Below are 26293 nucleotides of genomic sequence, written 5' to 3'. Positions count from 1 at the left end.
CCTTTAGACAAATGGATGGTTGTTTGTAGATAAGTACATTTTAATTCATAAAGCAGAGATATTTATTCATAACTTAAGAAACTGAGATATTAAGTAAGTTTTGATTATCAAATGAGCTATGACTACGTAATAACTAATCAGCAAAGCATGAATTAGAGCCCTGACCTCCAGTTCTGTGTTCAGGGCAACTTACCACAGTAAGCAAACTTGAGTGACAATACACAACTCTCATGAAGGTGTAGTTGATATTTGTCTGGTTTATTTACATGTAGCACTTCTACGTTGCTGCTCTCCATTCCCACAGCTAGCCATTCACCAGTAGGACAATAACCAAGGGAAAATATCTGAAAATTAAACCACATTTACACTTTTTTTCCCCCTACAGATTCTTTTTTTTTTTTTTTTTTTTATGGTGGTTAAATTATTTGGGAGAGGGAGAGAGAAAGGCCAAGTAAAATTCACATAGTTCAATAGCAAGACTGCTGTTCAAAATTCAAGTCACTAAATAACCCATTTTTACCTATTAACTTAGAAAAATAGGGAGAGAGAGTAGTGTCAGGCTATCGTTTTGTTCTGGAAGCTAAACACGAAAGCTCCAAAATATTGTGTTGTGTGCGGCCAAAAGGAAGAGAGGGAACAATCTGCCAGTTGCACTGGGCTCAATCTCACTTTCATCCTAAATGTTTCCCTCCCACTGCACACACCCGCCCCCCTCCCCTACCCCCAAGCTGTAGGAAAACCCCGTTACCTGTGATGTGAAGTCGTGCTGTTGTAGCTGTCTCCCCTCTCTCAAGTCCCAGGATCTGACAGTGTTATCCAAACCTCCTGTCCAGAGCTTGGTACCATCATTAGAAATGTCAATACAGCTGGCTCCGTCTGTGTGGCCCTGGAATTGCCTGATAAAACAAACCAGATTGAATAATGATTTCCTGCCAGAGCTCAAGGTAAACACTGTTGTGGTGTTAGTTTTGGACTCTGTATGTGTGTGTCATCTCTTCTGTGTCTGCTGATGGGCAAAAATCAGCCCCTCCTTCTTACTGAGCATGAAATACAACAGTATTACAAAAACATTTTCCAGGTGCTAGAGAAATTAATTGCATCATGGCTAGCTGAACAAAGTCAAATATTTCCTATCAGGTTTCGAAAAGAAAGAAAAAAAGGTTATGAGAACATTAAAGTACAATAACTATAGTTAAAAGCACTAAGGACAACTCAGATTAAAACAAGTGCTGAGGGAACAAAACTACTCCAGTTTCAGAAAACAGCTTCTGTATTTTTCTTTGGCTGCAAGTCAAGATGATAAATAATAAGCAGAGATATTAATAGGAGGGTATCCAGATAGAGATCCAGATAGTTAAACACATGCATTGCTGAGTCAGCAAAGTTGCATTCTCTGTGGCAGGAGATCACAAAAATCTAAATGGTGCAGTTTGTTTTAAAACCTTCTCACTAGTAATTCTCAGCTTTCATCAACCAAAAGGTCATCTCAAGTTTTCCTTAATCCTTTGGCAAAAGCCTTCTGAGGCTCCTGCATTTTTCATCAGCAATTAGCTTTAGGAAAGTCCTATGCCTCAATGTGAAAGGTGGAGGGCGGGGTGGGGGGGAAATACAACCACCTTGGGAATGAAGGGTATGAATCACTAAGAGCTGCCACAGAAAGGTCACACGGCACATTTTGTTTTGTAGCTCTGGTCTCAAAATTCCACATGTTATCAATTAGCAAGATCAGCCAGCAAGTGGTGGGAACACCTACAGCAAACATTCAAATGGCAAGACAGTCATAGATGGAGAGAGTGCACCTTTACAGGGACTAAGCATGCATAGGGCAAAATGAAGATTTTATATAACTAAAATATTCTTTGTTGACCTAAAAGTTCAATAGAAAGTAAAATTTGCATGCATTTTAATGTAGCTCTCTGCACATAAGTTTAGGCTAATTATTGATATACAGAAAATTTAATTGAAACACAGCAGACTAAGCAGATTCTTCAGTGTTTGTGTTCGTAACTTTTAAAATATAAACTTTAAAATATAAAACTTGCCCAATTTAGGCTCTCGTCATAATATTGTAAGCCACCACTACTTTGGTAAGCATAAACCAAAATCTATCTTCTAGTAAACCACACAGCTAGTTGCTAAGAGCCAATTCACGCATGGTCCTATCTTTCTTTCTCTGTCATAGCACTAATGCCAAATATTGACCTGCCAGACACTTTAATCTTCTACTAATATATTCATTAATAAAAGGTCTAACAAAAGATTTCAAAAGTAATTTACATGGCAATCCATTTATTATACTCTTTGCAACCCATTCTAAAAGTTTTAGAGATCAAATTCCCCAAGAAACCTCAAATACTTTTCTCTCATGAATTACCAAACGTCAGTCCTTTATGCTTTCCTAAAGAACTGAGGGGATACACACTTTCAACTGCTTTTGTAAGATTAATTTTATTACTTATCACTAAATAAGAACTGAAAATTCTCTTTATTATTTAACCCCAAAGAATTCCCTGAAAGGCATGTTCAGCCTACATCAATCATAAACCAGCAGCAGAACTGCTGCTTGTAGAAACCTGCAGACAAATCCCAACTAACCGAAACCAACAAGAACTTTTACAGTGACTGCAGTAGCTTATGGGCCAACCCTTTAGGCCCTGAAAATGCATCTTCCAAGTCCAGGTTAAAGCTACCAAAACTAGTTTCTGCCCAACTCGGGTGCAAACTGCATTCTTTGGATAAGAAATACTATTTACTTTGCTGTCATGAACCACTATTCAGGGAGATAAATATTTATGTAGCTGTCCAAAACGTAACTTCTATTAAAATTTTATGTAAACAAATAATGACTCACCTGACCAACGTCTGATTGTGCAGATCCCACACTGCGATGTTCCCATCACTGCAGCAGGAGAAGCACACCTTGGAATCAGGGCTGATAGCCAGAGCATAGCAGGCAGGGGCTGAGGATGTCAGCTCTGCTTTTATACGAGGAGTTGGTGCTGCCAGGTCCCATATGGATAATGTGCTGGCTTCCCCACCAACTATTAGGGTGCATCCATCAGGCAGCAATTTACAAGAGCGGATGTAGTTATCTCTGTTCTGTACAACACAAATCACCTCAGTTATGTTAATACATGCCTGCCAGTAATGACCACTAATATGATTCTGATTGCATCCAAGTTTTAAACAGTACGCTATTTTTTCCATTACCAAAGTACTGAAGAGGAACCAGCAGATCCTAAACGGTTTCAAACGCCTACTTCTCATCACCAACCAGAGACTGCAGCTGCAGAAATTAAACTGCAGACTTCTGTTGCCACAGTGTACTCTGTTTTAAACCTGACGAATGGCAAGTCTTCTGTCTCATTACATAAAAATAGAGTCAAAGTAAGCTTGCATTTCTGCAAGTGCACTCCATCAGCTAAGGTCACCAACAACAGAAATATTAAAGCAAATGACCTTTCATTTGGCATTTAGGCAACCCTATATGAAAATGCAGTTCAAGTCTCATGCCTTTCAGGTTTTGGAGTTTTCTTTCAAACACTATTTTGCATTCACTGTTTTAAAGTTAAAATATTAAGTATTCCCATACTGGTCCTGGATCTATGTTGGTCCTTTGTTGTTCAACATGATTCTTTTCATATTTATATTATTAGTTTCGCATTTGTGATACTATTGCTGCTTGAGAGGTACTACAGGGGATTTAGAGGCAGAAAATATTTCAACCTTCTTTTGTTACAAGCTGTAATGGCTGCCAAATTAACACAGTAACAGTTCTTTAGGAAATTGAGGGTTAGGATCTGTAACTCAAAACATACCAAAAAAACCACTGCAAGAAGTAGTCAACAGCATTCCTACTACTACTACTATTTTTCATTCACAGCACAGGAGGAGTAAGTAGTGCAGTGGAAACACTGGCTTAGTTAGCCATTACTGCTCCATAACTAAAATGAAGGCAGCTAGGACTGTTCATCCAGACACATACCTGCCACAGCACAGAACACATATTCAACCCTACTTTTACTGCTAGATAACTAACATAAGGGTAGCAGTAAATAAAGGGTAAAGGCTAAAAAAACCAAACCCAACAAAAAAACCCCATCACATTTAATTGGATCAACACTGAAGCTAGAATTATTTTCATTCAGAATATATATTACTGTGCCTTATGGCATTAAGTCTCCCAGTTAACATTTCACAAATGTCTATGCTGCTTTTAATATGAGAAGCATCTTTTATTGAGCCATTAACTTTTTTGAGTTAGCTTTTCTGCTACCTATGCTACCACACTCAGTCCCATTTGTATCCTCCAGACATGAAAGCAAGCAACCAAAATGTGTAACTTGTGGATCACCAGCAAAAGCTTAGTGAGACTTTAACTGACCTTGGTACCTCGTCACATTATTTCATTATGTGGTTGCTACCCTCTTACAAAAAAGAGGTACAGAGGTTGTCACTCCTGGTGTGAGTGAAACACCTAGGATGGTTCTGTGCAGCCCTGCATAAGCCAGGCTACATTCCTTTTAAACTCATGCACAAAAATCATCAGCATGACTAGAATGGGGGGGTGGAGGGGGGGTGTGTGTGTGTGTGGAATCAGGTACACTCTCTACTCAGAAATCTTATCTAATCTGTTATTTGACCTTTAGTGATGATATTTATCCCTAAACAAACCAGCGCTCTTCTCTGTAACTCCACCTGTTATGTGTTAGAAAAAAATACAGCTAAATACATAAAGCAGGAAACAGAACTGCCTGCTATTTCCTCGTAATATGAACAAAATCCAGACAAGGCCAGCTATTTCCTTATTGAGTCTCCAAGGAGAAGCTACCCTTGTGCACAAGTTCCTATTCACCTACCAGGCAGTCCAGCTGAGAGACAGGGCTCTTGTTGCCAGGCTGGCTGATGTCCCAGACTTTGACGCACCCCTTCCCGCCCGTGTACACATGTCTTGTGGGGTTGCTGATGGTAACTGCACACACAACTTCCCCGTGGTTCAGAGTGTTGATCTGACGGGCATGGCGAGGGATTCCCGGACCGATGAGGGCGTCAGGAGGGAAAGGAACCGGCTGCATCTGACCATCTGCAGTAACGTGAAAGGAGTAGGCTCTTTGGGGAAGGGAATGAATAGAGAAGACAAAAAAAAAAAAAAAAACCAGCCAGTTACAGTGCTATAATGCAAGAAAAAACACAGTATTTTTTAATTTGATTTCTTTGCCAATCTTTTTCTCATGAAAATCAGAGCTACATTGCCAAGTAATACAGGCACATGAAACCTCAGAGGGAGACAAGGATTCACAATAGATATTTTCAGCTTGTCTCAACTGAAGTATTTGTGCAGTGGGGAAGCACATCAAATTCTACCCTTAACTCTATGGACCAAGGTCATGGCTGCTATCCCTCAGCCACCTGGATAATCAAAAGATCTTTCACAGCCCCTGGTTTCTAGCCAGCCGTTCCAAGTCTCAGCACCACAAGTCCTGCAGCAGCAATCCCTCACCAGGCACTACTCTCTTTCAGCCTTCTTCTATGAGACTTGCACCTGTTGCCTTGCAGTGGCGCTAGCCAACGTTCAACTTTTGCTCTGTTTCTGCACCTCATCTTTAACATCAGCACCAGCTGTGCTCACACACCTCTCTTTCCAGCTGGTAACTAGTGCTTTAAACAGAAAATAGAAACAAGCAAAGTGGTTGCACACATCTTTCATCAGAAAGCTGATACTATCTTCTCATAATTATGTTTTCTTGAACAAGTATTTTGGAAAAGCTGAAAGGCTCAGTTTCCCATGTAGTTTTGGTACTTCTGTAACACCTTCTATTTGTATTCAGTGTATGACTTCAAGTATATGGAAACTGAGGGTTGAGGAAGTGAATCCCAGCACTGAATAAAAACACTCTTCCTTGGGGAAAGTACACAAAATTATTTCTTCATGTTTACTGTGATGTTTAAAGTCAGCTCTACTCAAGGACAAGGGTACAAATAGCAGCTAATAAAGGTTCAGGTGCAGGGGGGGGTTTCTTTGTTTTAAATAATAATGAAAATACTACTGCAAAAGGCTGCTTTTTGTTTTACTGGTGACTGTTTGTTTGTTTTGCTGCTTCTGTTTTAAGCACATCCATAGTTCATGTTTTTGATGCTGCTGTTACATTAACAGCATTCTTCAAGAGGCCAAAGTGGATAAAAAGGGTCAGATATGAGTATCCTTTCTTTTTTTTTTTAGTACTGAGCTACTGTCTCCCTAGTGATACATTTATTTTTCTAATATTTTCTTGTGTTCAGAATTGCCCTTTTTTTTCCAAATGTACCTTATTCCTCAGAAATCTTCAGTCACTGTAGCTCAAGTATTGCATCCCTCTTCCAAGCATCCAACAATACATAATTCAATTTAATCTTCTGTTCTGAGCTCTGAGCTAGTATTTTCAAAGTATTTTATTGCATGTTTCCAAGTATTGCACAGTTTGAAAGGAAGAAACAAGCAAGATGCCTGGATCCGTAACAGACATCACAAAGCAACTGAATATACCCAGGAGCAGAGCAGAAGATTTCCTTTAAAAAAGAGTGAGAAGTGGAGAGGTGGAGGAACTCTACAGTTCTTTCATACAGAAGGTAACAGTGGAAACCATCATCCCATGCAATATCACAGTTTTCTCAGAAAGGAAGGGTAAAAACTGGCTAACAGTAAACTGCTATTAAGAAATTAATAGTGCATATACATGCAATTCCTGTTTCATGGCTGGAAATGAGAGTTGAAAGGCTGCTTAAAGAATAAACAGAAATGGAAGACGAGTGAGTGCAGATGACAAATCTGTCATGGAAATGTCAGGAATGGGAAATGCAAGATAAGAAAACAAGTGCAAAGTTCACTCCCTTACATGTATGCAAGATGCACAGTATATCAAATGTATTTCTTCCCATGGGACCCTTTCTCTCCTTTTGTATGAAGAATTACATACAAATGTATATAATGATAAAGCCTTAACTAGAAATCTGTGTTATTTCTGTGAAGAGGAGTAGAGAGAGGACTGTCTCAAAGTAGTTATTCACTAAACAGATGAGACACAGGATGGGAGAGGAAGCAGAAGAGGAGTGGCAGCAAGACTGCTTGAGGCTGAACAACTGCTTAGGATCAGGTACAGAATCCAACTAAAGAGTCACACAGCACTTAAGAGGCTGAAAAGCTGGGCCCCATCCTGGCCTCCAGATCAAAGTCAGCTGCAGAACATTTGTGAGCAGTAAGAGTACACAGAACTGCACAACTTTGAAGTCTCAGCCTGCCCTTGCTTTTATCATGGACAGAAGAAAAACAATTAAGCAAGTATTAAGCAATGTTTTCCAGCATGTTTAAGATGAATAATCCACTTGTACGTGATTATTTTAATGGAAGGTTACAGCGTAAATGTTCCATTCAATTCAAAATACCTAAATAATTGGTGTTTTGAAACGCTTCTGTGCATACACACAGCTTCTCAGTTCTTGCTGAGATAGGGTAGGAGGAAGATAATAGGAACATTTTTCAAGTGCTTCATGCATACTGTAGAATTACGATGACTCTTCTGCTCTGAAATGCCAGAGACTTACCCAGTGTACTTTTAATCATGTAGAATTTTACCAGTATGCTCGTGTTTAAAGTGTGGCTATATAGACCATAAAAGTAGTCCCTCTTTTTTATCATCATGAGCAGGCATTTGCTTCCAAGACAGGATGACTGAGTTTGAGGGCCTAACAAACAGACCAGCAAGCCAAGACAGCTTTTTCTACAGTGCAAGTTATCAACAATCCACTGTGTAAAGACATGGATGGCTACACGTTGCCAAATCCCTCTGCCCCTGCCAAGACAAGCACACAAAACAGTAAATGTTCCCATCTGCTTGAAGATGTGTGGCATGTCATGCTAACATCACCACTGTCAGCATACTTATGGTGGTCTAGTAACTTGTACCTACTAGGTATTACGGTATAACTTTTCATTACCCATACTTTTTAACTTTGAAAAAACTTGCATCATTTGCAAGACTGACACTCCCTAGACAAGGAAAGCTTCCATCTCCAGAAGAACACAGTGCTGGAGACAGCAGAGCAAACGACTTTTTGCAGCTCAACTGCTGTCGTTCTTGGCTACCTCTCCCTCAGGTCACCATGACTGCTTCTGGGAAGGACTGTACTTCCAGTGCCACACCTACAAAACTGTAGGTGTACTTACATATGATTAAGAAATGACTCAATTTTTAATGCACTAGATATATTCACAGGCTGAATTCTCAAAAATGACAAGCATTTTGGTTGTCCAATCTTAAGAGTCAATATTTAGTAAAATTTGGTAAATTCTTGAGTTCCCTAAAGCTCAAGGTATTTCTTGACAGGTACCCCTTGACCACCCATCTTTCTCCTCAACAAATTGCTATTGACATCTGAATTCCATAACACTGCAAAAATGCAATGTGCATTTTCGTTCTTTTACAATGATCTTTGTGAACTGACAGTGTATGCCAGAAATTGCTGCTCAGCTTCACGATGATCATGGATTTTTGTCTCACTCACAGCATTCTGCCTCTATAAAATGTCTGGGTTCCATGATTATCCATCTTTGGTGAAATGACTGTTAGCGTTAAGATAGCCCTTCCTCATGTTGGGCTAAGAATCACAGCGAACAAAGAAAAAGTTCTTATACAATGCAATTACAATTGAATAGGAAACAAGCTGAGTATATAACAATTAATATGTAAATATACACTTGTAATTAATTGCATACTATGAAAAGAACAGTTACAAGACAAATTTGCCTGCCTTTTATTTAGCAATGAGTCCTGAGAAACAGTATACTGTCACTTCTTATTATATTCTTTCTGAATAACAAAAACATTCTTGTGATCTATTGCATCCAAAGACTCCTCATCTGTGTCAAAGCAGCACTGAGAGCCTGCAGAGTTTCTATGTATCACAACATAGTAGGTGATATTAATACAACACAGTTTCTCAGCTTAAATCCGGTAATTACGGCCCTCCAATTTCCACATAGATATCAAATAAGTATACAATACGTAAGTATCATCTGCCATGCTGAGGAGAGTTCAGAATAATTAATTCACTGCTCAAGAACACGGCAAATCAACTAAACTACCTAACTGCCAGCTACTCTAAGTATTCAGACTGATATAATGGATGCAATTCCTGCCTACTTAAAGTAACATGCCTTAAAGAAAAAAAAAGGAAAAAGGAAAAAAGCTTCCACTTCATCCCTCCAATTCAAACAGAATTCCTTAACTTGCATAAAAATAACCCAATGGCAAAACACAAAAGCAGACAGTTCCTTCTACTGATGACTGTATTTTACTTTCAGCTCTTCTTTGTACTCCAGCTTCTTTTTAGTTGTAGTTATCACAACAAACAGTGAATATCTGAGTATGGTGTTTCATTATATAGGACAAAATGCCAAGAAATAAGGATAAAGGTACTTGTACAGAAATAACAAAATATTTAACTTCATACACGTCATCAAATAATTCTATCCAGAGGTACAAAGGGGGGAAAAAACAATTTGTTATTCTAGAATGTAATAAAATTAGGCTTCCTTTAAGATTTTCCTCATTGTACATTCATTGAACAAGTATGAAGATCAGGAGAATTGAAGTATTTTAACTTTTGCCTTGGGCAATTCCAGAACGGTATGTTATTCTTTTCCAAAAACAAAAAGAGAAGTCAGCTTATAACTAGAAGTTGAAAGAGTTAACATTTACCACATGAAATTTCCCTTTCCTACTAAAACGAGAAAACTGTATTTTCAGCTTTTTCTGGTGTCTACATATAACATCCCATGCTTCAATTAAAACCACATTTGGAAAAAAATACTGAGGAATACATTTGTCCTCAATGCTACCATTAATTCACAATTTTAGACAGCAGGGAAGTGATACTGTGGACACAAATCTTACCACTGAGCTTCAAAATCTGCGTTCAGTGCACAATCCAACTATTAGAAAGTATGGTTCACATCAACGAGAAATCCTCAAGAACATTAGCAGCTATAGAAGACTAAGAGCTAAACAAGTATTTTGTTAGAAAGGCTATGCAAAGCAAAAAACATGATTACAACAACACAACAAAAACTTATAGTCCAGGACATAGTTAAATGTATCAAAACAACAGAGTGCATGAATCAAAACACCACATGTTCATGTCCAAAACTAGTACTGTTTTCCCACCCCCAACCTAAGACAAAGATAATTATTGATTAGGTGATGGCTCAAGGCAACCTGGAAGGGAAAAATACCCCATTCCCCAAAATAAACCCCAACCAAAACCAGAAAAGCTGCTAAGAAAAAAACAATCTACTGATGGGAATCAACTTTGAAACCAAGACTATGAAAACTTATTTCATACACATTCATGCACACATATAGATATCAAGTCCTTGTCCATAAAATGAATTACTGAACTACAAACAGTTGAAGAGAGATATAAGATCACATGTTTGTACACCAAAATATCAAAGTAATATGAAAAATCTGAAATGCAGCATAAGAAATAATTTATCAAGAAAACCCAAAAACCCAACACAACCTGCTACCAAATGCAAAGTATAGTTCATTTGTATAATTAAGAAATTGAAGACACTTTGACTTTCTAGATTGCTACCCAATTTCCCAAGTACATCTGTACCACCGCTAACAAGGTTAGACTCTGCAAAGAGCAAAACTAAAAGATTCACATTCAGGAACATAAAAAGGTGGTAGTAAAGATTTACATTTAATCAAGTTACAACACATGGCAAGCAAAAGACAAGCTTTCCAAACACAGCCCCTTGATAAAAACAGATGGACAAGAGGGAGTGGGTTCTTAAGAGGCTACTAATTTTACTAACAAGCTAGTCATTAACAGATCTCAGAATACACAGGGGTTAAAGAAAACTGGGTGCTATCAGAAATATCATTGCTTTGGAAAGAAAGGAACTTAATTTTCACCAAGCCCTGCTTCTCTTGGAAGCAGGGCTGGGTGAAAAAAACAGTCCCAACATAACCATTTGATAAAAATGTGCAGCTGTGAGCATACATGTATAGCTGCGGGTTCAACAGTTCAATGTGAAAATTCTCTGTACCACTTGCAACAAGACTCAGGATAAAATTCCACATCTCATAAAACAAATTTGATGTGGCACCTTAACTGCACTGTAGGAAAAAGGCAGATTTTTAAAATAAACCAGGATTACTCCACTAGTTTGCATGATTATATAACCCATGTACCTTGTACGGAAAATACAGGAGACTTGCCCAATGTAGGTAAGAGATACTCTAAGATGCTGCAGGTAGCAGACAGCGTCTAGCTACCTGTAGCCAAGACTAAAACAAGAGATCATTCTAAAGCTGTCAATGGAAAGATTAACAGATCAGTTCATGGAATTTTGGGTTTGCCTCACTTACAATAAAGATAAACAAAGGAGTCACACAGAAGGAAATGATTGGCTCAGTCCAAGTAATAGGACCACAAAAAAACATCAAATCAAGTGGAGGGTAGGGAGTATGTGCCAAAGTAGGCTAACTATGAAGTACTGCAAATAAAGTGCTAAAAACACTAAATAAAAAGATGTAAAAAACCCACACACAACCACACAGACTTTAATTTAGCTATGAAATACCAGCATACAAAGTATAGCAGCATGCATGCACTGCTTTTGTGCCTTGAATAGTGCAACAACTAGAACTCAGCCACAGAAAATTTCTGACTGAACAAAAGTAGGTTTTCAGGGCTTATAATATAATATATTGCCACACATTACTAATGGAATAAGTCACTGAAAGCTTATGAATATACTTATTTAAAAGCAAAAACTTACAGCCACTGGATTATACAATCTCCAAAAATGTTTTATATAAGTATGCCAAATTCTAGTAAAGTCAGCAAGAATGAGTCTGACCCTTAATAAAAGAATGTTTTGAGAACAAAGCCTGTTCCTTACTGTACTAAATTTAAATATACCACCATCTGATACATAACACCAACTCACCAAGCCCTCACTTCAGTAATCTTGTCAACATACCACCAACTTTTCAAATTCAAGATTTAACAGGTTTCTCACACTGCCAACAGATAGCTAAGTCTGTTCTCAGAAGCATGGTGGGTAACAACAAAAACACATTCAGGATGGCTTTCCTAATCTAAGTCTGCTGCTTTCCTACTGTTATAGGAAAAAGAGTAGAAGAAAATACACTTTTCTGCCTGTAAACTGGCGTACTTTTAAGGATGTGGGCATGACTAGCTATTACCAGGAGTTCAAGATGAAGGCAAATAGAAACGTGTGTCTATAGAACTTTCACCACAGTGTGTCTTACATAACTTAGACAGTATCCTAAAAGTAATAGTTTCTGAATTTTTCCTGAAGCTGCAAATGGGAAAATTAAACCATGATAGATTGGTAAAGAAGACAGTATGTAACAGGAACACCCAGCATTGGCAGAGTTAAGTGACTTTCAAAATTATGTAAGTATCTAGATAAAGAGAAACTAGTCTAACTGCAACTTTCCGTTGAAAGAAAAGACTGAATGTGAAGTGTGAAGGGACAAAGAACAGGTTCTAACAGAGTGTCAGAAAACTCTCTCCAAGAAAACAGATTAGTCAAATTTGCAGTCTGTGCTTTGTTTGTACCTGCATAGACTTAATTGTCCAGAAATACACATTTTTTAGGGGTCACACATGCATATAGATAAGCTCAGTCTCAACAGTCTACCAAAGCCAAATTACTGAAAAAAAAAGCTGTATGCTGTTTTGGTGACTTTATTTTATTGTAACACCAATAAGCCACAGCATCACAGAAGTATTTTATTTAACCACCTCTTCATCAACAAGTAAAAACTTTTAAATAAAAGAACCTGTTGTAAAAGTTATCCTACATCTATGCACCACCCGCTACACAACTGCTTCATCATCCTTTTGCTCTCCAGCTGCACACTTACACAGACATTTTGAAGACCTTGCTCCATTACGCGAGGTGTGCATCAGTTGCTAAAAGAAGTGCTTCAGATACCACTGTGATCAACAGTTGCAGACTCTCATGCCTGATAAAACAGGTGCCAGACAAGGAGTCTGTGAGTTTACACTGCACATTTACACTCAATAAAATACAAAGTTTAGTTTCAATATGTCTTTATCTTACACGTTTTACAACTGTTTACCAGTTTGTAGTTTCCTTAACTTCCCGTAGAAAGGAGGAAATAAAAAACCTTAAACTATACCTTCAACAGCTTTTCCCTGGAAATAGGTATATGCGCACCTGTTTTGGGATATGTAGTCTAAAACAATCTCCTGGGAACAACCAGACACTAGCCCCTTCAGAATTCTTGTTCACTGACACAAGATAGTTTCATTCCCTCTAGATATTGCAGATGTTACCAAAATGTTAAAAGTTACTTACGGTTTTCCCCCAGGAATCCCTGCTAGATTTGGCGGGATTCCAGGTACTCTCATGTGAGGAGGAGGATCAAACCCAACCTGACAAGGAAAAATGAATTAATCTCACACTTGCAATTTCTCATTCAGCAAGCCCCTTTGCTTCACCCCTAAGATATTACGCACTTTACCAAAATGTAGCTTTTACCCACAGTATTATCTAAGTACACGCCCCTTCCTGGGGGTCGGGGGAAGAAGATGTGTTCCCTCGGCATGCTTCTGCTAGAATTATTCATATACAAATACAAAACCAATAATGTGCATTATGCATTCACACCCCTGAGCATAACACAAATGCCCCTGTGTTAGCATAGCCCCAGCCCTGGAATCAGAGTCGGCGGTGTGTCGGCACGCAGCCGCGGCAGCGCTCCTTAGCTCTGGCACGGCCGGCACGTACCCGTGCCGGCACAGCGCGGCGCTGGACAGCAGCTTCAGGCCCCAGCTGGAATCTCAGCGTGGCTCCACACGGCGCTGCACCGCGTGGGCACATCAGCCGAGGGATCTCTCACACAGGGTGCAGACAAATTTGTCCACAGCTTAAATATACTACGCTCTCTTTACATACTGCAATTCCACTAAACTTTTATAGCTTGAATAAATATGTACATCAAATAATCCAAACAGAAATTCTGGACTGAACACAGTTTTTCTTCTGAACACTATACCTGAGTTAAAATTCTTATTGCTATAAGGAGTGCATATGCCACTTAGAATTTCTACATTTTCACGTAAAAGCCCTGTTTACCAGTTTGAAAAAAGTAGTCATACCTACAATAATGAGAAGATTACAAGCTTCCATCCTGTTTTGCAAATTTACACATAGGTAAGTCTGTCTATGAATAAAGCTGCCGTCAAGCTCATGTTTGCAGAATCAGGCCCCTATGTTATTCCACATGACAGCGGCTATAACTACGGCTCTGTTTTCTTACTGCACCCCAACAGCAACTATTCTTAACACACCTTATCACAGAGCTCCAAGATATGTATCAACCAACTTCTCATGTTGATTTCCACAACAAACAAAATACAAGGACATAGATAAAAAGACTTCTACATGCTTCAAGATTAATTTAGTACATCTGTATGAAACACACATCTTGTTCAGCAAGAAAAAAGCACATGTCCACAGCACCAATGAAATACTTTGTAGCTACCAAAACTACCTTTTTCAATTAAAGCATAAAATAATTTTTTGACATTTATTGATCAGGCAAAGCACTGATGAAGGTGAAGAAAAAAAGGAAACATACATAAAAACACTGAGATTTTTTGTTTTCGAGGTGCAAATTTGTTTCTCCAGCCACTCAGCAAAGTGAAACACACAGTGAAGCTGTCAAGCTTCTGGCGCTACTATAACTTGGGAATTCGACAGTGCTAAATGAAGCATGTAGCTCTTTTCAGTGAACCACAACTCACATGACTGAGATTGCATGCAACGTATTGCCTACCATAGGAGATCTTCCATAGGCAACCACAGCAGCTGCAGCAGCAGCAGCACTCATCTGGGGTGACATATTGTGCAGACTGGCATAGGCTGCCCCGGGACTGGTTAACTCTCCGTTCATGCCAGCGTGAGGTACCATTCCAAATGGAGCAGGGTACGGTCCTGGTACTGCCAACGGTGTCCGCAAACCTGCAGCTATGGAATAATGAAGTCGGGTAGCTTTATTTATATATTCCTGCATACAGGGAAGGAAACAGCCCTTTTTTCCTCCTACAACACCTAACCTTCCCGTCTGACATACCTACACTGCTAAGAAACATTGCCATAATTTATCGGTACCAATGCCTGTTAATTCACTCAGCGTAAGGAAGATCTACTGAAGTCTGAACTTGCTGATTACTGCTAACAATCTCTTCTAGCACTACCTATTTCCATTTCTGTAATAATTCCATGTTTACATTAATCTCTCCTTTGCCAAATTAAGCAGTAAAGCTGACAGATATGGTTTACACAGCTCATGTCTGAAGCAACTGTGCTGTACCAGCCTGAATAGCAAAAGTAAACTTCCCCCTGCATTTGTCAAGATTTACACTGCAGCAAATATTAGTAGACTCACACAAAGAGCTGGAGGAAAGATTGCATTCAGAATATGTACCAGAAACTTCTGAGAAGTCTTTTTATATTGCATTCGGTCTCTGGATTATTTCAAAAAAGATAAAGACAAAAGTAAACAAAGAAGGATAAGAGATAGAAAGATATTCAAACTCTTAATAATCCAAACATCTGCTTCTCATCAAGCCCTCTCTTGATATCAAGAACAAAGCAATACATTTAGTTAACATTCGCACAGAACTACATATGTAAAAAAAAGATTAATTTTGGAACCATAAAAACACATGAGGTAATGCATTACCAGCTTGGTTAACCAGAGGGTCCATTGCTGGAGGCTTGCCAAGGCCTGGACGAAGTCCTGGAGTAGCACTAGTGCCTGGAGTTGGCACATCACTTCGAGGAGTTGGTGTGCTGGATTTCAGAACAGGCGTGCTGGCTTTTTCATGCTGGTATCATTAAACAAATTAAATGAGTATTATTTTTAATCCAGGCCATATTATACAATTTATCACAACAGCAGCTGGGATGCTGGGCACCTACTACCTAGTCCCTCAGCCAATTTTCATAAATCCACGCAATGCTGACAACATTAACTTGTGAGAGAGAAATGCTGACCTTTTTGATTGCTGCCAAAATTAAAATAAGAAAAGAATCACAGAAAGTTATTTTTCCTTCTTCCATTGGCATGAAGAAAAAAAAAAAGCTGAGCTAATTTTTTTTCAGGATAATACAGTATGCATCACCAAATTATTTTAGCTTGAAATCATTACTGTCTGAATTATTATTGGATGCAGCAAATCTAAGTACAAAATACCACCATAGTTGATAGCATCAAAAAATTGTGATGCAACAGCTACAGAGAATCTGATCCAATTAGTAGTGATACTGCAGGAAAAGTTTTCAAAAAGTAACAGCTTATTTAGAAAAGTTTAACAAAAGCATGGAGAACAACTTAGTAACTATATACAGACTACATTAAACCATCAGCTATTGCTCAAGAAAAAATAAACAATCCTTAAGTGACTCTTGTACTTTGTCACATATTTGCAACTCATCTGACAGAAATGTAGGAAATAAGAGAAATCAAAATGATGCAGAAAATATTGCTGAGAAGGAAAGCTGAATAATACCATACAGGTCTGGAAACACAGTAGTCTACTTCAGCTTCAAATGTTTAAAGCCATGTACTTTCTGACACAAGTAGTTGCAGGAGAATGGAGAGTTACACTTTACGAGAAAGAATAACATCTGGACATCAGACTTCTACCCACCAGACTCATTTCTTTGGACTTGAGGGAAGTGGAACTTCCTGAAGAGGCCGTAGATGCTGGACTGCTGGAGGCGTCTTTCTTCAGCAGGCGGGTTTTATCTATGCCATTTTCACGTGGTGAATGAGTGGGACTTGCCCTTGGGGAAGAAGGATCCTAAAAGAATGGGAAGGGAAGAACAGCACAGAACCGCGTCATGGGTTGGTACACAAACACCACTAAGGACTCTATGGGAAAAAAACTAGAGGAATTTCAGCAGTAAGTTCAAGTGACAAGACATTTTGTTATCTCTATAGAAAAATAATTCCTTCATTAATTTAGAGACATAAGTAAGTTCATATAGTAAGCAATCTGTTTTTTTTTTTTACACTACAGGTAATCATAAACTGTTTCCAAGCATAGAGCTTGCAATCTAAGTATACCTAAGTACAAACTAAGGCAAGTGTGCACGACACGTGATGAGAGCAAGACCAACAGTAACTGCAGTAAGTTTACGCTGTTTTTCCCATGTATGTTCTCCACGCGCTGCTAGTGAAAACGAACATTTCAATAATCTCCTTTAGGCCATACAAACCTTGCTCATCTCTGTCTTCAGAAGAGATAAAGACGCATGTTTTATACGCCATAGTATCTGTCACTTCTTTCTAAATACCATCTGCAATTGCCTCACTACTTAAATGTACAGGAAAACTGAAATCACCTCTCAGGTAATCATTTTTCTCTCTTCCAGAGGAACTCTCTGCTTTTACTTTAACCTGAAATAGCCAGCCCAGCAAGCTACAATGCCATCAGAGCTCTGCAGGTTCTCCATGTTCCTTTGGCTAATGAGAATAGCAGCAGGAAGGAAGCAGCCCTCACAAGAGGTAACTAAGTCTACTGATTGATTATTGAACAGTTTCATTCTAAGTAGGGCCTCTGAAAGGATTACGAAAATCCCTAGTTGGCTACCCATTTTTCTACTCGGCTGACATCATTTGGGCACTCGGAGCTGCTGAAGACACTTCTCTGTCAGCTTCTCTCCCTGTGCTTTTCACAGAGCAGAACCACCTTGATACCATACTGAGGCTTCCCAAATCTCCATGTTATATGAAATAAAAGATGAAGAACAGGAAAGGCCCATCCCTTCACCTTGATGCAACTGCCAAATCTCTGCCCTGGAGAAAAGTGGCTACAACCTCTGGAAAATCTTGTGAACTGACTGACTTCATTCTGACTTCTGCTGACTTCATTCTAAAAACCAAATATTTCTGGAAAATTCTGTCTTTAACACAGGACATTAAAATACTCATAATTTTTAAGGTACCAAAAATGGTTTTAATAATACTCCTACTATTAAATACAAGGTTAGGTATTGTCTTCCTTTTTCATTTGAAGACAGTAGTTTGAAAACCTCAGCTCTCCACCTGCATCTCACCACAACTCTCTCCACTACAGAGCAGCTGTGAAGCATCAGAACATGACTGCAGAGGGAACAGACCTGGACAAAGCAGCAGAAGGAAAAGCTGAGAGGGCAATCAGATAAAGCTCAGAAGAAGACATAGTAACTGCAGTACTAACAAAAAGGAGATGTTGTGAATATTTTAACATATCCACACAGAGGAATCTTTTTCTTCTAACATCTAAATGCACTTTTCCTTTAACCTTTGGGCAAATGTCAAGACTACAAAAATGAAAAAAGTTACCTCATTGGATACATCTACAACCAAGTTATCGTCACTCTTGTCCCCATCACTGTCCTATTAAAAATAAATAAATATAGTGTTCATTTCAATTAGTACATTAAGAGCCCAGAGAGAAAGACTACGCATCTACTCAGACATTTTTTTGTTTGTCCTAAACAAAAAGCAAACAGCCTTTCATTAACTTATTAGCAATAGGGAAAACAATGAAAACAGGAACACAACACCTTATTTCTGCTTCAGTAATAAAACCCAAATAATGTAGAACTAGTTGAAAGGTGGTGGTCTCACCATCAGGGCAAGATGGTCCAAAACCCCTCCTTATTACCATTGTAAACAGTGTTATCACTACTCCTAACAGAACGAGTTTCTCTTTTCATATACTAATCTTACTTGTTAATCTTACAAAAATCACTGCTTGTGCACACCTAAAGAAAAAAAACATCTCAAAAACCTGGAGCTTTTTGGCATTTGTTTGATGAATCAACTTCCTCAAAGTAATTGGATAATTATTCTCCTTTTCCAGAAAGGACGTTTTGAAATGGAAAGTTCTGGGGAAGAAAAAGCTTCAGAAATGCCAAGGCATTTCAACATTTATGCCTAACAAAGCCAAAATACTTTGACATTCCTAAATGGAAATGTTTTATTGTGGCTTGTCAAGCTGCATTTTGACTGTTTCACATAACTCTGTGTTCACCTGAGCTGCTCTACTGCCTCACAATAGTTGTTAGGTTACTCAAGTGCTTCCTGGTCCCTGTCTCTAAAATGGGCTGGGATGCCCCAGCAGACACATTCTATGATAGACAGTCATCTAGTGATTTCCACAGTGCACCATGGTAGTTCAATCAGAAGGTGAGTCTTGACTTAAAAACATCACCACCACCCCCCAAAAAAAAAATCAAATTAATGACAAGCTTAAAATTTTTGTGGGGCCAAGTTTGATATTTTCAATAACAATACTTTTAGTTAAAAAGTTTCTAGGCAAACAAATCAGACATACAAGATCACTCAAGCTCTGCCCCATCTCTTCCAGACAGAAAGTAAAACACTAGTTCCTTCCTCTCACTTCAGGCCATAATTTATTTAAAACAAAACAAAACAAAACAAACCACACAACAAAAAGACCCCAAACCAAAACAAACAAAAAAACCTAACAGGTAGTTTCAACCTTTCCCCTCTGCTTTAGCAGCTGAATATTGCTCCAAGAAATACTGCAGACATGTAGGGACCCAAGAGTGCCACTGAAGACAGAATGGTGGCTCTATTTGCCACTCAGAAAGCTGTCCAAACAAAGGGTGCAGAAGGAGAAGGAACAGGAAAGCTTCAGCACCATTTATCTGCCACCTCTTGAAAAGTATGAAGCACCCAGAAGGCAGTAATAGGTTAGAACACATTTGCACATGTGGGAGCACAGTAGATGGGACACTTGTTCACCAGAAATAGCACCCTTGAGGAGGGCAAAAATAGCTGCCAAGCAATGACTAAGTGCACGCCACTGACTTTGTCATCTTGAGAAACAGAAATTTACTGGGACTGTCAAAGGCATCTCCTATAGGTACTATTAATATCAGAAGATTCTCCTCACTAACAAATCCACAGGTTGAAACCATACAGGTCCTAACATGAAAATCAGTCAGAAGTCAAATTTTGCATCTTATTTCCAAAAGCAACAATTCTTACAATTCATTTATCTCCCTTCCTACAAAAGCAGCACTTCCTTGTCCCTACAAGGGCCTTATCTAAAATGAGCTCTAAATCAGCAGCTCTGTGTTTGCAGAATCAGGAAACCTTTAAAAATACAGATCTTCTTCCAGATTAGAATAAATCTGGAACTTTCAAATATCCTTGTTTTGCTCAATTCTTTATTTTGATGCTACCTTTATCTGTAAAATCCATTTCAAGCGAACAACAAACAGAGTGCCACATTTAAAGTGTGGATTAAAACAAACTGCTTCTGCACTGCAGTAATATCCTTTCTATTTCTTTCCAGTAGTAATACAAGAAAAACAAACAAGTCAAGCTTTTTCTTCCTTTTTTTTTTTTTTTTTTTTATCAAATGTAGCTTAAGAATGCTTTATCTTCAAATATTTAAGATGAAAAAAGCCCATGGAATATCAAACCCTCAAAGCTGAGGGAGTAACATGGGGAAGTTTGCCAAACCCTTCTGTAATCAAAACAAGATTATTAGAAAGTGGTGAAAATACAACTTGCAAAACAGTAACAGTACTACAACACCACAATGTGCAGAAAGGGGAAAGTAACCCCATCTACTGTCAGTAGCTCCGGAGATATCCCATAGCTGCCCAGAGACATTCTGGGTCCAAGCGGAAAGAAGTTACCCTGCCAACTACTGAGGAAATAAAGTGGCACTTGATTTTCTCTTGGATTTCAGTAACCAGGAAGTAATTAGTGATTGGATTCATATAAACCAGACAATTTACCACATTGTTATTATGTCAAAGAATAACATCTTCTGTTAGACTTAAGTGCTGCTTTTCAGTACGCTTTCACACCGGTTGTAGTCTCTAAAGCCTGTTAAAGTATCATCCTGTGATTTGGCTGAGCATTTAGACTTGAAGTGGAAACCCTATGTGAACCTTCTGAAGTTCACGTATGTCACACTGTTGTACTGTAGTGTCTCTGAAACCAAGCAACAAACAAGCTAGTCAAAAACGCAGAACACAAACTGTGAACTTTTTTGTATATCAATTTGCTTTGTGCTAAAATTGCCATATCAACTGAAAGCAATCTTTAGAAAGTTTGTACAGCCTCATAAAATACGCAGTTTGCAATAATAATTGTAATAATTACTCAACATGGTAATAGTAATACTAGAAAAACATACTACCCACCCACCACCCCCAAATCAACAAAATCCTCCATTCCAAACAAACCTGCAGGTTTTAGAGCAGTCCAGAACGGATCTCTTGCCCCAGAACACTCGAGAATCCCAAACAGCAACTCCAGGCTCATTATTCCCTGATGAGTAGTATTACTTGACAATAGCCCAAACTATTGAGTCACTACTCTTCCCACAACATGAATAATGGTCTCTCTGGCACAAATATTCATGTACTACATCAGCCATAGGAAACACATTGCCTTGCTCTTCACAGCTCTTTTACTCCTCATACAAGCACAGTGTGTGCAAATAAATTAATCATTTCTTTGACACAGATTTGCTTACATAGTGGCTGGAATCCTTATCATCCACCTTTCTCTTTTTGATGTCATTGGTATATTCAGGGCCATTCCTGCGTTTATCTGTGCTTCGTAGACTGTCCGGGACCAACAGAGAATTACTCTGTAAAGACAAAAACCAAGGTCAATCAAAAATTCCTTTCAAGATTCCTTCATATATACTTAAAAACTCAAATTGGAGGTGATAGATGCTTTAGAAATGTGATACCTACATAATCTCTCATTCAATTTAATTCAACTCAAAGTCCTCCAGGCAAACATGTACAGCTACATGCATTCTAAGAAGCTTGGATTTTTATTGTTCAACTTATCAACAGTTTAGTTCACTTGTCAGTCACCATCTATTTAACTAATTCAACTGAATGTATTGTTTAGGAGAAGCAGACTTGCTGTTTATTCATGAGCAGGTAACAATGATGTTTTTATTTATTTTTTAATATACAGATCCCATATAAAAGAGATTTACTCAATATAATCTGATTGATTGCTCACTTCTAGACCATTATAAATACATGAGGCTTTGGTATCTCTACACCTGCAGGCATGGACAGATATATGGCAACTCGCCTTTAACTCTTAAAATAACAAATATTTACCAAATAAGGTTATGCAGTTATCATTTGTTTGCTGCAGTAAACTACAGTTGGATGTCTTCAGCAAATGTATGGCAAACAAAGATCAAATATTTTTACTTCCAGCATAACATTCACTACTAGTGTGAAATTAAGGCTAAAGTGTTGTTTAATCAGACTTGATCTGAAAAACTAAGGCCAACACACACACACACACACACACACACACAAGACAAAAGCAAAGACTAATCTTTTCCTCAAACTACAGGGACTGCTCTCATTCATGCTAAGTTATGCTAAGTACAAACTGTTGACCCAAAGAGAAAGGCATTTTAGACATTTTTCAGTCACATGACAATTTGACATGCCTGCGATTCCCATCTCCGTCTCCATTCCAGCTAAAGCATTAAAACGTGTTACAATGAGTTCTTTTAAGTGCAGGATTAGCATATGCAAGAGGGCAATTTGTTCAGTGATGTGTTAATGCTGTGAACAATACTGAATGAGTTGAGAAAAAAATCTCCTTTCACAAAGACCTGGTAAGCCTAGTTCCTAAAAGCCAAGTACATGCTTACATAAATAAATATATGCTTACATAAATATATAAGTAAATACGTATTTACACACATACACGTCTCCCACAAGAGCAGACCTAATACCGACATATATACCATGATTTAAGTGTAAGCCCACAAAGGAAATACTTAGATCTACCCGAGACAGATATATTTACTCTTAATATATCATAAACATACACTAATAGCCAGTGAACTGTGCACTGAATGGCTTCCCCTTTAAAACCTGAGGACATCACAGAGGTTTCGTTCAGACATTAATGTTTAGTCCCAAGGAGAAGGAAAACAAAACAGGGTACATAAGGCAATCTGAATCCTCTTTTTCCTACTTCAGAAGCTGCACTTTAAAGCCAACTCTAAGCTCTTTTATTCATGACTATTCAAGCTAAACAAATGCCAAGGGGCTTACATAAAGCATATAGGAGGGTCTAAGGAAATTCAGTATAAAGAAGCTCAAAATAATGTCTTTACCGCAATGTTTTGCAGCTAAAAGATGGGCTTGTTGGATCACTGAACTAATTGCCTTGACAAACACAGTCCGAATTTAACCCCTCATCTCTTCCCAGATGCACACAAACTCAAGGATTCACTAGTTAGAAAAACATTAAAACTCATCTTCAGCATTTTAATATTGAATCCATCATGTCTGTAGCAGTGGAAACATCTCAAGCAGGGTATCAATTGAAACTTGACTACATGTTTCAGTACTGCAAATGTCTTTTCTTAAGGAGGAAAGTCTTTCAGTTAAGAGATACTTCCACTAACAAAAATCATTTTAAAAAATCTATTTTTAGTACTGAAGAGCTTAGAATAAAAAAAAAAGAAGGCAAATGTAGTAGAGTGAACAGACTCAGCTTCTCATTTTAAATTGGTAAAATCAAGTGTGAATAACAGAAAGGTGCAAAGGGGCAGCAGCTGGGAAAAATTAGCAACCCTGCTATTTGAAGTTACTACACAGAAATGTAGGGAACAGCTTGCAAATTCTGGCATCAAATATGTGTTAACTACAATGGGTGATAAATTTTTCTGGTTTAATGTGACGTCTACCTAGACAATGCTTACAATATTCTGTACCGTTTGTCTTGCAGAATTTCAATACTACATTCATACTATATACTTAGGAACTCCTAGGTACACCTAGCTCCCACTGCGTGCTACAAGCCAAACAAAAATAATTAGATTTGATTTTTCCTTAAAAGGCTGACGGCTTACTTATCACATAAACATATAATTATAACAATAATCTATGGTCCTCACAAGCCTATTCTGCAAAGCATCTCCCCTGTGGTCCTATTTACACTGCCTTTCTCTAACTCACCACATCCATTTAAAAGCACCATTCTCTGGAAGTAGAGCATCCATGCCAGAAGCTGTTGTAGAGCCACTTATTTCACACTAGCTATACTGACAGTTGCAAATAAGATCGTGCTGTTACTCTGGCAAAATTTACCAGTAAACTCAATAATTTAAAAGTTACTGTTTTGTTTACCTTAGGAGTACACGGAAGTTCTAACAACTGTGACTAAAATCAGGTAAGTATAACTTCTGATGAAAAAACAGCTTGCTACTGTAACCTACTACCATAATTCAAACCACCAATTGCATAGTATTTCATTCAACAATATGAAAATATGCATCTTTTTACGCTGTGCATATGGTAGATCCAGAACACTAAAGTAACAAGGAAATAAATGCAAATACAAACAAAAACTGGGAAAGAAAAGATCATATAAGCCTTGGGCTGGTGACATCTCTTACTGACATATTGTTAACAGGGAACAGTGAGGACAGCCTACTACAACCACCTTTCCTCATTTCAGCTCCGGCAGAGTTTATATTTGCTACATGTTCGCTATTAAGCATAGGGTTAGCTAGGAGATAGCAGCAACAGCTTCACAATGATACAAGTTCTCCTTATCTTCCCTTTAACAAAAATAATCCATTTACTTCTTCTACCAGGCCTACTAACATCAGACTTATTTTCAAAAGTAGGCCAAGGTGGGCTTTTTTTATTTTTAGCTATAATATTTGTGTAAATTTTTTTAATACTACAGAAATTTTCCATTGGGATTGATCTTCAATAATAATCAGTTCGTACAAAAAGGGCAAATATATATATACACACACATGCATAGTTGATTTCCTAAAGAGAAACTGCATGACACCAGTTTTCATTTTGTCTTAATTTCAACAGACTAGATGCATAATTGAGGATAATCCTTGCTTTCATACTAGGAGTTCAATTTATTAGGGATTACCAATGCAACATCTGTAAATCATGAATCTCAGATCAGAACAAATGGTCAAAATCAATTTTATGTAAATGTTTTCTTTTTCTTCCAGTAATTCAAAATTTATTCACATTAATCCCTTTCCTTCAAATAAGTCTCTAAAGAAGAAAAAAAAAAAAAAAGCCTAATGTAACACTGCTTCCTGTCAGAGTTACCAGACTGCATAAGGGCTGCTTAACAGGCAACTTGGGATCCTAAAGCAACTTTGCTGCCAGCAAAAGTTAAACAGTGAAACCACCGGCAGCAAACGTGAAACGAAAACCTAGTCATGATGCACAGAGAGAAGGCAGGTTCCCTATTAGGAATATAACACACATTATTCAAATACACTTCTTCAACTGCCACGCCGTTCCCCATAGGAACTACTTCCAAACCACAAGTATGTGTGCCAGAGGTACAGGCTGAGAGCCCACAGTATCTCATTTAGCCCCAGTTATAATAATAATAATACAGCACAGACAACTCACTAGAACATACAGAACTGACAATTAACTTTATGCTGATCATTACGGCAATTAAACAACAGTATTTACATCGCATCTGTGCTCATGGTTCAACTACACCTGGTCCCAATTAAGATCTATTTCCCCTAGTGCTGGGCTCCTTATCCCCCCTGCTCCCCTCTCCCTGAAAGACAGGCGGGCACACACTTGCTCTGTGCTTGGCCACTCACTGACTCGCTGTGCATCCCAAACCAACTGCACCCGCCTGCCGCTGCAGCCAGTTATTTCAGCTGAGAGCCAGCGCTTCCCCGTATCCCCAAGCAGGGTGGCTGTGTTTATTTAACCACTACACTGGACCTGCACCGCCGCACCACGCACAAGTGCTACCTACAGATACCCATACGCTGGCAGGCACAAAGGCAATCCCTTGTTGAGCAGGCAAAACAGGATCAAGTCTGGCATCTACAACCAAAACATTAGTTATCTGCGGTCCCATGACTCACTGATAGGAATAACTAGCGCTTAACCACACTCCAAGCAAGGCACAAGAAGATTGCACTCAAAAGTTGTTCAACTCAAGAATCATTAACTTCCATTTGTTCAACACGTTTCTTGCAAACACACGTCACCAACCCAAAAGTTGACTTACAAAGTCAGGAGGTTTTAATTTAAATTACCAGTGATGAAAAGCTACTGACTTCACCCTTTTTTCACCCACTATTGTAAGTTGTATTTAGACTGGTATGTTCATATTAAGAACATGGAAATCTA

General features: G+C 38.4%; 1 protein-coding gene across 6 annotated transcripts in view; it reads right to left on the bottom strand.

Annotated features, from left to right (window-relative positions):
- LOC104642053 (TLE family member 1, transcriptional corepressor) overlaps positions 1 to 26293 on the bottom strand; it is an 83615-nt gene that overhangs the window by 9735 nt on the left and 47587 nt on the right. For 5 of the 6 annotated variants that reach the window (XM_075741134.1, XM_075741137.1, XM_075741133.1 and 2 more), the window contains exons 9-18: positions 21628 to 21744; positions 18444 to 18497; positions 16765 to 16917; positions 15795 to 15939; positions 14886 to 15076; positions 13403 to 13479; positions 4860 to 5109; positions 2852 to 3099; positions 749 to 896; positions 194 to 344 (exon numbers count right to left, since the gene is read on the bottom strand). In XM_075741134.1, coding sequence (XP_075597249.1) covers positions 194 to 344; positions 749 to 896; positions 2852 to 3099; positions 4860 to 5109; positions 13403 to 13479; positions 14886 to 15076; positions 15795 to 15939; positions 16765 to 16917; positions 18444 to 18497; positions 21628 to 21744 — 1534 coding nt within the window. The remainder of the gene's footprint in view (positions 1 to 193; positions 345 to 748; positions 897 to 2851; positions 3100 to 4859; positions 5110 to 13402; positions 13480 to 14885; positions 15077 to 15794; positions 15940 to 16764; positions 16918 to 18443; positions 18498 to 21627; positions 21745 to 26293) is intronic. The other variant, XM_075741138.1, reaches the window with a different exon arrangement.

This window comes from Balearica regulorum, chromosome Z (genome assembly GCF_011004875.1).
Source record: "Balearica regulorum gibbericeps isolate bBalReg1 chromosome Z, bBalReg1.pri, whole genome shotgun sequence".
NCBI classification, from domain to species: domain Eukaryota; kingdom Metazoa; phylum Chordata; class Aves; order Gruiformes; family Gruidae; genus Balearica; species Balearica regulorum.
The sequence above is the reverse complement of the archived record's forward strand: the minus strand, read 5'-3'. Positions and strand labels throughout refer to the sequence as shown.